Below are 13947 nucleotides of genomic sequence, written 5' to 3' on the forward strand. Positions count from 1 at the left end.
GAAGGGAGCAACATCTGCCGCAGGATCAACCCTGGAGGGTCCGTTCCCAGAGCCAGAGCCGCGCCTGTCTTGTTCTTAGCTGGGCCCAGCCGTTTGTGGCTGGGTTGGTTTCCATTTCCAGTTTACGGATAGACCGCCCAGAGATGGAACCCTCGGGAAGCATCTCGCTCCTCTGGAGCCACAGGTCTCCGATGCGCTCCCCCTGCTTCACCTCTAGGGGCGCTAGACTTCATCCTGGCCATCGTCCCATCACCCAGCCAGCACCTTCCTACCCTGAGCCTCCTAGCCTAGCTTGGCCTCCTCTCTCTTCGGAAGGCCTTTGGTAACATGGCAATAACCTTGGGGGGGGCGGCCAGCACAGGGAAGGACCACCTCACTGGCCCCACAACATCTAAAATGGGGAGGAGGCAAGACCCGCCCTGCGAGAGCAAATGACCAATGATCCCAGAATGGCCCAGGAAGGCTCCATGCAGCCCCATTTCTGCTCTGACCGCCTCAAGAGATGAGCCGGCAGATGGCCTGGGACTCTGACCTACCAATGGCCTTGTGGTTCATTTTCTAAGTGGGTGTGGGGTGCACTGGGAGCATGCCGCCCACAGCAGTAACCCTCACCTTGCCTCTGGCCCTGGTTCTTCAGATATCACACACTACCCCTGCACAGAGCACACTCGCCTGTGAACCTCCTAAACTGCAGCAGCACCGTCTTAGACCCTAAATAAAAACAGAGTACCCCTAGATCTCAGGAACAGACCCTGACTCCCAAGTCCTGAAGGCCCCTCAGGAGTAAAGTGGAACAGCATGGGGTGCAGCACACACAAGCCTTTAGGCCACCAGCGCCCTGTGGGCACAGCAGGGGCTGCGAGCAGGGCCTGGGTAAGAGGCTCCCTAAGCGGCTGTAAGTACACCAGGACCACACCTGACAGTATCCTACATGCCAATGTCCATAGCCAGAGCCTTCCCAGGTCCACTCCCATAAAAGCAATCTCAGCAGCCCTCCTCCACATGCCAGCCGAGATGGGGGCCACGAAGACTTTGCCTATTGCATCACTTACTGTGGGCACCCCAGGAACTCCATAAAGGCCCAGGGTCAGAGAGACAACTCTAGGCCAAGAAGCAAGGAAAGATGCTTTCTGTAATTTTTTTTTTGGTTTTTCAAGACAGGGTTTCTCTGTGTAGCCCTGACCGTCCTGTAACTCACTCTGTAAACCAGGCTGGCCTCGAACTCAGAAATCTGCCTGCCTCTGCCTCCCAAGTGCTGAGATTAAAGGCGTGCGCCACCACTGACCAGCTGCTTTCTGTAATCTTAAATTTCATGAGAACACAGGTATGAAGCAGAGTGCATGCTGGGACAAGACGAGGATTCGGAGCGACTGGCCCCAAGCAGGACCAAGCGTGATGTTTGGCCCGGAGCCCCATGCATTCAACAGCGCCAACCTGGGACGGGGCCTATGTCCGTCTCAGGAACTCGCCCTAACATCCTTTATGCCACGTTCAAGTGAAATTCTGCTTCCCAGGTCACCAGCACCCTGCTCAGTGGGACAATCGCAGAGGTCCCTGTAGATGGGTGCCAGTCCCATGAACCTGTACAGAGGGAAGCATCATGTTCTGGGATTTAGCCACAAGAGCTGCTTCTTTGGACCATTTACTTCTGTTTTAGTTGTTGCTAATATGGGAGAATTTAATGCTAAAATGTTCCTTCTCAAAATAATTCAAAAAGTCAATAGCAGGCACACAGCCCACCTCTGGCCCCACAAGGGGGCAGGCTAGCCATGCTCAGTAGGCTAGACCTGATGGGGAGGCCTCTGCCTTGCACCCTCCAGCACAAATGATGATAGCTCAGTGGCTTGAGAGGCTGAGAGGGCCCATGCTGCTGCAGACAGGCTACAGCCTTGGGCCTGGCCTACTTCTACAACTGCTACAGATGCAGGCTTAAGGGAAGAGAGTCAAAACTTGTGAGGTTTTCCTTACAAGTGCTGGGGCAAAGGGCTGGGCAGAACCCAGAAGCCCCCACAGGGCTCCTCAAATCAGCACAGACACTAGCACCTCGCAACCCTGGATTTTTCAACCATGGGAAAACCTTAGCCAAAAAGTTTCAACTGGCCAGGCTGTGGTGGTGCATGCCTTTAATACCAGCACTCAGACCCCCTTCCTGTTCAAGATGGCTCCTGCTGATTTGGCTCCTGCTTCCTCTGACTCTAGGCAGGTAGATCTCTGAGTTCTGGGCCATCCTGGTCTACAGTGTGAGTTCCAGGACAGTCAGAGCTGTACAGAGAAATCCTGTCTCAAAACAACAAAATAAGGCCTAGAGAGATGGCTCAGTGGTTAAGAGCATCGACTATCCTTCTAGAGGTCCTGAGTTCAATTCCTAGCAACCACATGGTAGCTCACAAGCATCTGTAATGAGATGCAGATGCCCTCTTCTGGAGTATCTGAAGACAGCTACGACGGTGTGCTCACATACATAAAATAAATAATTCTAAAACAAAAACAAACTACTGAAGCAGAAAGCAAAGTTGTCTAATACCAGAATTAAATACAAATGATGATATAAATGAAAACCCAAGTAGGAAACCAAGAGACTGGCTCTGGGCACATAAAACACCAAGTCAGGGCGGGGCGGCTGTGCTGCGGCCTGCAGCCGTTGCTTCCTGTAACGTCCCACAAGCAAAAAAGCCACTCAAAGGACTAGGGGTTAACTTCTTGCAAAGAGAGGATAAAAATACTGCCCAGGGACTGGCCACAGCCCTTCAACTAAGGACAGAAAGCCCACCCACCCCACCCCCGGTGGAAGCAGCCGTGAATCTGCTCCTCTGTTCAACTACGCAACCTGATTTTCTAACAAACACACAGGTAAGAAGCACAGGTGCCCTAGGATGTCTCAGCCTCCATCCAAGCTCTCAGTGGGGACAGCCTCTCAAAGCCTCCCCCAACCACCTGCCCGCTCTCAGGTGCTGGCCGAGCCCTGGATATTCAGCAAGCCCACGTCTTAGGAAGCAGTCCATAGTTCCTCCCTGGCTCACCTCTCGGCCCGCGTTCTGCAGGCTCCTGCAAGTCCCTCTCCCATACTTTCACCCGCCAGCCCACCCTGAAAAACCTTCCAGAAAGGCTTGCCGGAGAATACAGGACGCCCAAACACTGTGTTGCAAGTCACAATCTTGCGCGTCCACATGCCTCCACAGCTGGGCCACACTTACACTAGGGCATGGCAGTTTTTCTGAAATTTAAACCTGACTGGGCATCCTGGACTTTTCTCTGCTATGTGCCAAGAAGGAGGTGGGGCGGGGGTAGAGATATCCCAACCTAGGTCCCCACCAGCCAGCACTCAGAACACACTTCCCAGGGGACCAAAGCCCAGACAACAGACTAAGCCAAGAAGGCCTACTCAGAGAGCCACAGTGTGTGTCCTCTCTCCTCAGGGGCCTGAGAATCTGGCAGGCAGTGACTGGGGCAGGAAGCCAAGAGCCAACACCCAGAGCACCATTGCAAGGCCCTGCTGGGACTCCCAGGACGCACCAGAGGTCCCTATCCAAAGAGTCCTATAGGGGCTGCCCCTTCACCTCCCATGCATACCTGCTGGGACTACCACACTGCAAAGCACTCCAGGAATACAGGTGCTAACCCCAGACCACGCCTGGCAGCCGACATACAGATAGGATTACAGACCTACCCCTGCTTCTCAGTCGTCCATACACACAGGCTCAGGGTCCGGCCACCTACCCTCATGGACCTCAGACAGGCCAGTGTGCCCTGGAGGAGCAGCCACGGGACACAGGAGAAAACAGGGACAGGTGAGCCAATCTAGGCCGGCCTCACCAGCCTGCTAGGGCCTTGGCTGCAGCCCTCTGCCAGGCAGGCAGCTGTGGGACTCTTAGAAAAGGGCTGAGACCCCAGAGCCCTGCAGACCACCTTCCTCGCTCTCACCACCTCCCACAGCCTGAGTCAGATGCAGGAGCCCGATCGCCACTCTTCCGCTAGTCATTCATTTCTTCAGCATATGGCATGCCATCATGGGCCAGAAACCATGTGACCTGGGGGTGGGGTGGCTCAAGGGTCAGGGTCACACACAGGCATGGTGATGGGCGTTTCTGGGTGGTCTCCCACTGCAGCACACTCATAGCAGAGCCCCGTTTTGCTAGTGGGGGAGACAGCAGCAGACTCGTCCACATTAGGCTGTGACCAGGAGGAGGGTCTCCAAGCCCGGAGAGAGGGCAGGGCCGGCTAGTGCCCAGGATAGTGGGAGCCTTTCACGGGCAGAGGAGAACCTCTGAAATGAGGGAACTAGAGGCAGAGCCGGAGGAAGCAGCAGCCACATCGGTGGGAACCATGGTGAACAGGAAGGGGGTCTAAATGCAAACAGCAGTTCATCGGGCACAGTAAGGGGCTGCACCTGGAAGGGGCCACCTGGGGAGCCAGGAGCAAAGCAGAGTTAGCCTCTGCCCGGAGGGCAGGCCAGGAGGCCTATAGGGGGATCAGGGCTCTGGCCCACTCCCTCTGGGACTGGCAAGGCCGAAACATCATAACCAGCCCCTCCTCAGTGGCCTCAACACCCTAGGCTGGGCCCTGTGGCAGGACCTGGCAGAAAGCAAAGGTATGAGATCAAGGATTCCCTGAGAGGGCCTGCTGTGGGAGGACGATCCATCTGCATACGTAGAGTGCGTGGAGACCGCTGCACCACTGTGCCCAAAAACACAGAGCTGAGCCGGCTGGGTCCCCCACTGGTGTGAGATGGAAGAAAATGACCTAGGCACTCAGGGGTCAGGGTCACACGCAGGGATGGTGATGGGTGTTTCTGGGATGGTCTCCCACTCCAGCACACTCACAGCAGAGCCCAAGTTTGCTAGCGGGGAAGACAGCAGAGCCCAAGTTTGCTAGCGGGGGAGACAGCAGCAGGGACTCATCCACATTTAGGCTGTGACCAGGAGGGTCTCCAAATCCAGAGAGAGGGCAAGAGACTATGGGATGAAGTAGCCATAAGGGTCAGCATGGACTGGATGTGTGCAAGGCCATCCCAGAGCGTCCTGGTCACACACACACAAACTGGGGAAAGGGTTTCCTAGGGCCCAACAACAGGGGGGCGAGCCTGGGCAGACAGGCCCTCATGGCTCCAGGTCAGTAGGGACCTCTGGCCTTCCAAGGCTAGTAAAATGCCTCCTTGCTAGGCAAGGGTGAGCAGTGAGGCAGAGAAAAGTTTGGGGTGACTCAGACCTGCACTTAGGACGTAGGCCCCCCGCTGTAGCCAACCCTGCCCCCCCCACCCCCCCCAGGAATCCCTGCTAAGGCAAGCCCTCGGCCGGGACGGGCTTGTGGCCCCTGCAAGACGGCTCCCGGTGCCTGCACACCTAGCGGGCCCCGCGCGGCCCCCGAGGAGACCGCTCGCCCCCCAGACCCCCAAACTCCTGCTCGCGGGACCGCAGCCAGAGCTCCAGAGGCACGTGCTCCTGCTCAGGGGCTCCGGCCCGGACCCAGGCCCAGGCCTCGCGCCACCGGGCCCGCCGGCCACCGGGATGCCCGGGCCACTCGCCGCTACTCCGCCTGCGTCCCGCGGGCCACCCCCTGCCCCCAACAGGTGGGTACAGCCCCCTCCCAGCGCTGCTCGCCGCCCCGCGCGCGCGCGCGCCCCGGCACCGGCGGCCCAGGGGCCATTTTGGGCCGGGACGAGCACCGGAGACCAGAACCGAGCCTTGCGGGCGGGGCGCGAGCGCGACGGGGGCGGGCCGCGGGGGAGGGGCGCGGGCCGCGCGCGAGGGCGGCGTGGGGGAGGCGCGGAGGCTGCGGCGGGGCCGGGAGGCGCGGGCGGCGGGCCCGCGGCGCATAAAGGCCGTGGCGGGGCCTTACCTCCGACCCTGTACATGTTGGCGGCCATGTCCGGGCCAGCGGCGGGGCCGCGGGGCGCGGGGCGCGGGCGCGGGCGGCGGGCCGGGCGCGGGCCGGGGCGGGGGCGGGCGCGGGGGGCGCCGGCGGGCGGTTTAAAGGGACCGCGCTGCTCCGCCGCCGCCGCCGCCGCCGCCTCCGAGGCCGCCGAGGCCGCGCAGGGACGGGAGGGCCGCGGCGCGGGCGGGAGAGGAAGAGGAGGAGCGGCCGCGGGCGGCGGGGAGGGGCCTCGGGCGCCGCCGCCCACCGCGCGGGCCGTTACCCGACCCCGCGCCGCGCCGGCCCGCGCGCCCCTGGCCGAGTGGGCCTTCTGAGCCCTTGGCTCGTCTGGTCCTTGCCATCCCCGGATCGCCCTTCTACGACCCCTCCCGCCTGGCATCCCGGGGTGGCCATCCGGAGCCCACGCCTTCGTGGCCCTGGCATCTCGGGCGGCCCTTCTGCATCCTCCCCAAATGGTCCTCAGCATCCCCGGGTGGCCTCTCCGCCTGGCCCTCAGCATCCAGCCACTCATTCTGGGAGGTCCTTCCAAGCCTCCGCTGGAGTGGCCCTTGGCATCCCCAGGTGGTCTTCGGGAGGCCCACAGCCTGCATCCTTGGGAAGCACTCCTGCAACCCGTCCAGAGTGGCCCTCCGCATCACTGATGGCCCTCCTGCGACCCCTCCGGAATGATACTTGGCATCCTGCAGTGGCACTCTCTAGGCCCACGCCCGCCTGGACCACAGCACCCGTTGGGTGGCCCTTCTTTAACCCTCAGTGTTCCTCAGCATCCCTGTATGGCCCTCATACATGGTTTCAGCGTACCTGGGAGGCTCTCCACGACCCCTCCCAAATGACTCTTGGCATCCTCCAGGGGTCTTCTCCAGGCCCATTTCCTCCAGGCCCTCGGCACCCATAGGTGACTCCCCCTGAGCCCTATGTCCACATAGTTTTCCAGCAACCCCAGATGACCTCCAGAGAACACCTTCCTGCGTGACCCTCAGCATACATGGTTGACCTCACATACCTGTCGAAATGGGCCCTCCTAGGGCTCCTTGGGAGTTTCTCACGGAGTCCCCTTGGGTCCTTCTTGTGTAAGCCCTTCCCTGCACCCCTCATAGGGATCCTTTCCAAATCCTCAGTATGCCACTTATCTTCCAGCCTCCTCCATCATCCATGAACATCATGACTGTCCCTGAATGGGGCAGGCATGTTCCTGAAGCGCCAGGCCTCTGTGTCCCTCCGTGCTCCCTTGGGTTCCCTCCCACAAGCCCAAGCTGAAGCTGAGATGACATAAGCCCCCAGGGCTGCAATGCTGTGGAGGAAGGCACCTCTTTGTAGCACTGGGAAGCGTTTGTGACTATGGGCTTGCCTTTGTGCTTACCTAAGATCTGTGGAGAGCTGAGTGCTTAGGCATCACCCCAGGGCCAGAGGACAAGAGGTAGTGTCCCTCATGGGAATCCTATCCCTGCCGCTGTTGGGGAAGTGAGGAGCTGATTGGGAGTTCTGGTGGAGTCTGAACACTGCAGGTTACTTTGACAGTGGAAGTTTATGGCTGCCAAAAGCAGGTGTTTGAGGTGCATTCTGTGGAACATGGAGTAGAGTGGTGGGACTCAGGAAAGCACTGTGGGCCACTGAGAGGTTAAGGCATGTGGGGTGGGGGTGGGGTCAGGGCTGGCGCACTGTACATAACTAGGCAAGAAATCTGCATGACACTTGGACCCAGGCTAGGAATGTTCTCAAGGCCTAGGCCACCTCCCTGAGCAATGAGAGGAAACATCAGCTCTGAGTTTGAAGCCACCCTGGTCTACATAGTGAATTCCAGGACATACATTCCAGAGCTACATAGACCCAGTCTCAAAAAGCTACAGATAACATCTAGGCAGTGGTTAGGCCAGAGAGCATAGACTTGCATACTCTGTAGCATCTCTGTTTGCCTCCATTCAGAGGTCATCCCCCAGCCCCAGTTGCAGGTGTCCATCCTCCCTTTCCTTGGCAACCGAAGCACAGGTGGTCCCAGCTGGCTTCTAAAGGAGGTTTCTGAATTCCCAGCAAGCCAGTGTTCTCCAGCACGGAACACACTCCCTCAGAGTAGAGTGCAGTGTGCCTCCGAAGGCAGACTCCACCCAGCTCAGGCCTTGTCCAGGAGCAAGGAGCATTCAAGACCTCAGAGCCAAAGGGACTCAGAAGAATGAATCCACTTGGTGGCAGAGCGGCCAGACAGGAGAGCGGCCCGTGCAGTACAGAATACTGGCTTAGGAAGTGGCATGGTGACCACAGGGAGTAACCGGATAGGAATACCTTTTACAAGGGAGGTGCAGGGCAGGTAAAATCCAGCAGAGAAGAAAACACAAGAGAAGACTCCATCACAGGAGCACTGTGCCTTCCGGGATTCTAGCAATGTGGAGACGAGAGCTCAGATGCTCAGTGACGAAGCAGAAAGACAGGAAGACTGGGCCCCAGGGGATACCTTATGGGTCCCAGCACACCTCAGAGGCAAATCATTGAAGGGGAGAAAGGTTGTGTCATTTCAGGGAGACAAAACTATCAATGGGACCCATTCAACTTATTTTCTGAGTACCTCTTTCACGATACAGTGTCAGACACTAGAGGGTCACACAGTCTCTGCCCTGGGGAGCTGACCACACATCATAGATGTGTCAAGAGAAGCAGTCATATCACATGGTGAGTGGTCTCAGGCAACGTGACAATAAAGAACAGAAGGTAATAAGAACGCACTGCTATCTCATGGGAGGTCAGAGCAGTATAGGAGGGTCCCTTGCAGATGGGCCAAGGACCGGGGATGGGTACACGGGGCCTTGTCTCGGGTCTCTCTGGTGTTGTGGGATCTGGGTCTTGACTCTGGGTGATCTGTTGAAGATGCTGACTACTGCTACCATGCTGTGAAGGATGGGAGAGCCCTGACCTATGGTAGCTGGTCCTAGGGGTGGGAAATCAGAAGTACTCAGAGTTAAGCCACAGGAAGATCCTCCTGGAGCCTGTGTGAGAGGTCCGTGTCACACTCAGCACACCAGTGTAAGTAACACAAGTCCTCTGAGGGCTGCCTTATGTGTGATTGAACTTTGAGGATTATTGAGACCACTTTTCAGAAAAAAATAGAGCAGACAAGGATAATAATAATAATAATAATAAAGGAGTCCTGGCTGCGGTGGCAACTTCCTTTAAATCTCAGCACTGGGAAGCAGAGGTAGGCAGATCTCTGTGAGTTCGAGGCCAGGCTGATTGATGGAGTGAGTTCTGGGACAGCCAGCAAGAGATACAGAGACTGTCTCTCAGTCCCATCCTCCCAAAAGAGGAGCATTCCTCCCTCCATGGTCTCAGCTGAACTGGCCTGAGCCTACCGCACAAGCTGGGTTTTCTGGGGACGGAGAACTGGAGTAGTGGGATTGTCTGAGTCTTTGGGACCCGGAGATCATTGAGTCACAGATGTCAGATTTTTTTGGGTTTTTTTTTTTTTTTTTTTTTTTTTTTGGTTTTTTGGATTTGGTTTTTTTGAGACACAGTTTCTTTGTGTAGCCCTGGCTGTCCTGGAACTCACTCTGTAGACCAGGCTGGCCTCAAACTCAGAAATCTGCCTGCCTTTGCCTCCCAGAGTGCTGGGATTACAGGCAAGCGCCACCACTGCCCAGCTCAGATGTCAGATTTTTACAGTGTCCTGACTATACCTGTGTCCTGGTTCTTCCCTGGAATAAGAAAGTATTTAACTTATTACAGCAGTCCACAACAAAGAAAGGATGGATTTTTAAAGAGAACTTTGACTTTAAAGTGTTGAAATTTTAAAAGATTGTGACTTGTTTAAGGGTTTCACTGCTGTGAAGAGACACCATGACCAAAGCAACTCTTAGAAATAACATTTAATTGGGGCTGGCTTACAGGTTCAGAGGTTCAGTCCATTATCATCAAGGCAGGAACATGACAGCGTCCAGGCAGGCATGGTGCAGGGGGAGCTGAGAGTTCTACATCCTCATCTGAAGGAAGCCAGGAACAGACTGGGCATCCTCAGGCAGCTAGGAGGATCTTCAAGACCACCCCCACAGTGACACACCTACTTCAGCAGGGCCACACCTTCTGATAGTGCCACTCCCTGGGCTGAGCATACGCAAACCATCACAAGGCTTTTAAAGATATATGGTGTATCGACGTGAACTTGAGGACAAACAAGGAAAATTATGTTTTGTGTCAATTTGACAGTGGGTGGACTGTGGGGGTTTCTGGGTTTTTGTTTTTCAACTTAAACTAGAGTCATCTGGAAAGAACCTTCACTGAGGAACTGCTCCATCAGACTGGACGGTGGGCGTGTTATTAATGCCAGTAGAAAGGACCAGCCCACTGTGGGTGGGGCTACCCTCAGGAGGTGACACCCCCTTGTATAAGGAAGCAGACAAAGCAAGCGGTGAAACACAAGCTGGTCAACAGCACCCACCTGGGCTCCTGCCTCCAGCTTCCAACTTTGAGCTCCTACCCTGCCTTTCCTTGATAATAGATTATAAACTAAAATAAAAACTTTCTTCCCTCCCCCATCCTCTCCCAAATAGAAAATCAACCTCCCCCCCCAGCAGTACTTGAAACTTAAGAGAAACTGGGTTTTTTTAATTACATATCTGCTTTATTTACATTTCAAATGGTATCCCCTTTCCTTGTTACGCCTCCAAAAAGCCCCTATCCCATCCCCCCCTGCTTACCAACACCCCCTCCCAGAGAAACAGTTCTTAAGAAAATATAACCTGGGGCTGGAGAGATGACTCAGTGGTTAAGAGCACCACCTACTGCTCTTCTGAAGGTCCTGAGTTCAAATCCCAGCAACCACATGATGGCTCACAACCATCTGTAATGAGATCTGACACCCTCTTCTGGAATGTCTGAAGACAGCTGCAGTGTAACTTACATATAATAAATAAATCTTAAAAAAAGAAAAGAAAGAAGGAAGGAAAGAAAGAAAAGAAACTATAATCTATAGGTGTTTTGGCTTTTTTGGTTTTGGTTTTTGTTTTTGTTTTGGTTTTTTGAGACAGGGTTTCTCTGTATATCCCTGGCTGTCCTGGAACTCACCCTGTAGACCAGGATAGCCTCAAACTCAGAAATCCGCCTGCCTCTGCCTCCCAGGTACTGGGATAACAGGCGTGGGCCACCACTGCCCAGCTACAGTTTTTAACCCAGACAGATTTTCTTACATATATAAAGCCCCTAAGAAAACATTTTCAATTGTACAAGAACTGGAGAACGTTCTTTAAAACACTCCAGTGGCCAAGGGCTGGAGAGAGATGGATCCGCGGTTAAGAGCTGGCTGCTTTTGCAGAGGACAGTTCCCAGCACCCCGTGGCAACTCAACTGCCTCATCATTCCAGATGAATCATGGCACCAGGCACAAGTGTGGTACATGTACCTGTGCTTGCAGGCAAAATACCCATACGCATAATAAAAATAAATCTTAGAAAACCTCGGGGATGGAGAGATGGCTCAGTGGTTAAGACTGCTCTTCCAGAGGTCCTGAGTTCAATTCCCAGCAACCACATGGTGGCTTACAACCATCTGTAATGGGATCTGATGCCCTCTTCTGGTGCGTTAAAGAAAAGAAAAGAAAAGAAAAGAAAGGAAAGGAAAACCTCAAGTGGCTAAAAGTCAATAGAGGAATGACCAAGAGGCCTCGACCCTACACAAAGAACTGAAGGAGACCTCAGAGCCAGAGAGTGTCCTCCCCAGAGAAGAGCAAGCAACTGGTTATCCAATACCTCACGGTTAGCCCTGACAACATAATGCAAGTGGCTTATATAGATGCGTATATACATATATGCATGTAACAACAATCAGTGCAAAAGAGACCAGGGATCTGGAAGACAGCAAGGTGGGATGTATGGGAGGGTTAAAGGGAGAGAGGGGCAGGAGGAAATCATGCACTTATAATATCAAAGAGGAAAAAAAACCTTAACTAGCCAGGTGTGGTGACACACAGCTGTAATCCCAACACTTAAGGCCAGCCTGGGTTACACGAAGCACTGTGTAAAACAAAAATGAAGCCAGGCGGTGGTGGCGCACGCCTGTAATCCCAGCACTCTGGGAGGTAGAGGCAGGCGGATTTCTGAGTTCCAGGCCAGCCTGGTCTACAGAGTGAGTTCCAGGACAGCCAGGGCTATACAGAGAAACCCTCTCAAAAAAGCAAAAAAAAAAAAAGCAAAAAAAAAAAAAAAGCAAAAATGAAAACTTGGGGGCCCAGGGATATGACCCAGCACCTGCTGCCCTTGCAGAGACTGTGGCCCAGTTCCCAGCACCCCTGTGGCTGTCTACACCTGTGACTCCAGTCTCCAGGAACCTGATGTCCCCTTCTGGCCTCTTTGGGAACTTAAGTTCATGGTACACGTACCTACAGACAAAATGCTTGTACTCACATTATAAAAGAACCAAAACTTAGAAGGCAACTTTAATTTAAGCTAATAAATACAAAGCAAATAATGCAAATGGCCTGAGTTCTGGAGGTCAGCTGACTAGAGAAGGTCAGAACAAGAGCTAGAGGGCAGTGGAAGCAGAAGGGAAATCTCATGGGTCTCACATGAACTGGCTAAGGAAGGGCCAGGACAGAGCAGACAGGGAAGACCGGTGGCACTCCAAACCAATCACCAGTGCCGTCTACGTTGAATAAATGGTGCATATCCCTTGATGGGCTTAGTGTTTCTAAAAATAATCTTACCATTTGCTTGAGACACGGTCTCACTGTGTAGCCCAGGCTAGCCTCGAATTTGCTTCAGTCCTGCTGCTGCTGCTGCCTTCTGTGTGCTTGGACTACAGGCGTGCCCCACCATACCTGGAATTTTAGCATCTTCTCATTGCTTTTTTCCAGCTTTTTTCTCTTTAGCATATTTTTAAATGTGTAAGTGGAAGGAAGGACTGTACTTCAGACCTCCCACCGCGGCCTCGTCCCACATGTCCCAGAAACAGCTGGAACGACCTCTACCTGAGAGAAGGGGGCTTATGGGACTTTCGGGGAGTGGGGGGCTAGAAAAGGGGAAATCATTTGAAATGTAAATAAAAAATATATCGAATAAAAAAAAGAGTGATCAGCCATGTGTTTTAAGAACTTCTTTATTAATTTTGAGCAAGAGTTTTCACAAGCCAACAAACTCATTCCTTAGGTGGTGGCATGCACAGACAGCTGCGAACTACATCTCCCAGGTACCCCAGCAGCCCTGCACTGGGAAGGTCAGCTGCTAGAAAGGCCTCTTTGTGCTTCAGGTACAAGAGTCTCCTCTGCAACACCTTTCAAGCTGGAGTATCAGGATGAGAAAGCTGAGTGACCTATGAGACCCCATGGCTGCGGCTGACTCAAGAAAACTCGAACCTGCCCAACCTCACCTGCCTCCTCCTGACTGAGATCCGGAGAACCTTCCCCCAAGACCTTAGTGCTCAACCTAAGATGAGCCAAGCTGTCTGATGTGAACCCCTTATTCACCCCAGTCTCCCTCAGAGGCCTCCCCATCTCCCTACACCCTTTTCTGTTCCCAAGCTTTCCCAGTAGAGCACCCTGGACATAGGTGTTGGTGTGGAGCTGTCCTATACACCTTAGCAGCGCCCAGCACTCTGCCCTCATAGGCCAACAGCACCCTGGAGAAGGTGCCATGCTCCCCCCCAAAAAGGGGGATCCTGTGACTATGCAGATGAGGCACAGGGTACAACGATAGTGACTACGTCTGAACTTGGGAGCTGGGAGATTTTCCAGGTCATTTTGGTGGCCCCTGAGTAGTCTCAAGAGACCTTAGCCATAGGCGCTGAGAAAGGAGGGGAGAAGGGAACGCAGAGCCAGGCCTGCCACCCAACTTGCCCAGGGCAGCTGGGGAAAGTAGACTGCTGCTCCCCGGAGCACAGGAGCAGCACAGCTCTGTCCACATCCTGATCCTGTCTGGAACCCACACTGCGGCCCACCCGCCGCGACCCTAATGAGCCTACCTTCTTTTACAACACCAGACCTGGGACAGCTAGTCTTAGCAGCCACTGGAAACGGCTGCAGACTTGGGCAACAGCACTGTCTCCAGGCACTGCTAACAGTTCCAGCACCAGCCGCCAGCCCCTTGTAAACCCACAGGTCCTGCG

The 13947-nt window shown here is 54.5% G+C and overlaps 1 protein-coding gene across 7 annotated transcripts in view; it reads right to left on the reverse strand.

The window, feature by feature from the left end:
- Mta1 (metastasis associated 1) overlaps positions 1-6049 on the reverse strand; it is a 37831-nt gene extending 31782 nt beyond the window's left edge. For all 7 annotated transcript variants that reach the window (XM_052184878.1, XM_052184877.1, XM_052184874.1 and 4 more), the window contains exon 1: positions 5836-6049. In XM_052184878.1, the coding sequence (XP_052040838.1) occupies positions 5836-5863 (28 nt within the window). In that variant the 5' untranslated portion in view covers positions 5864-6049. The remainder of the gene's footprint in view (positions 1-5835) is intronic.
- Positions 6050-13947: the final 7898 nt, after the last annotated feature.

This window comes from Apodemus sylvaticus, chromosome 6, assembly GCF_947179515.1.
Source record: "Apodemus sylvaticus chromosome 6, mApoSyl1.1, whole genome shotgun sequence".
Taxonomy (NCBI): Eukaryota; Metazoa; Chordata; class Mammalia; order Rodentia; family Muridae; genus Apodemus; species Apodemus sylvaticus.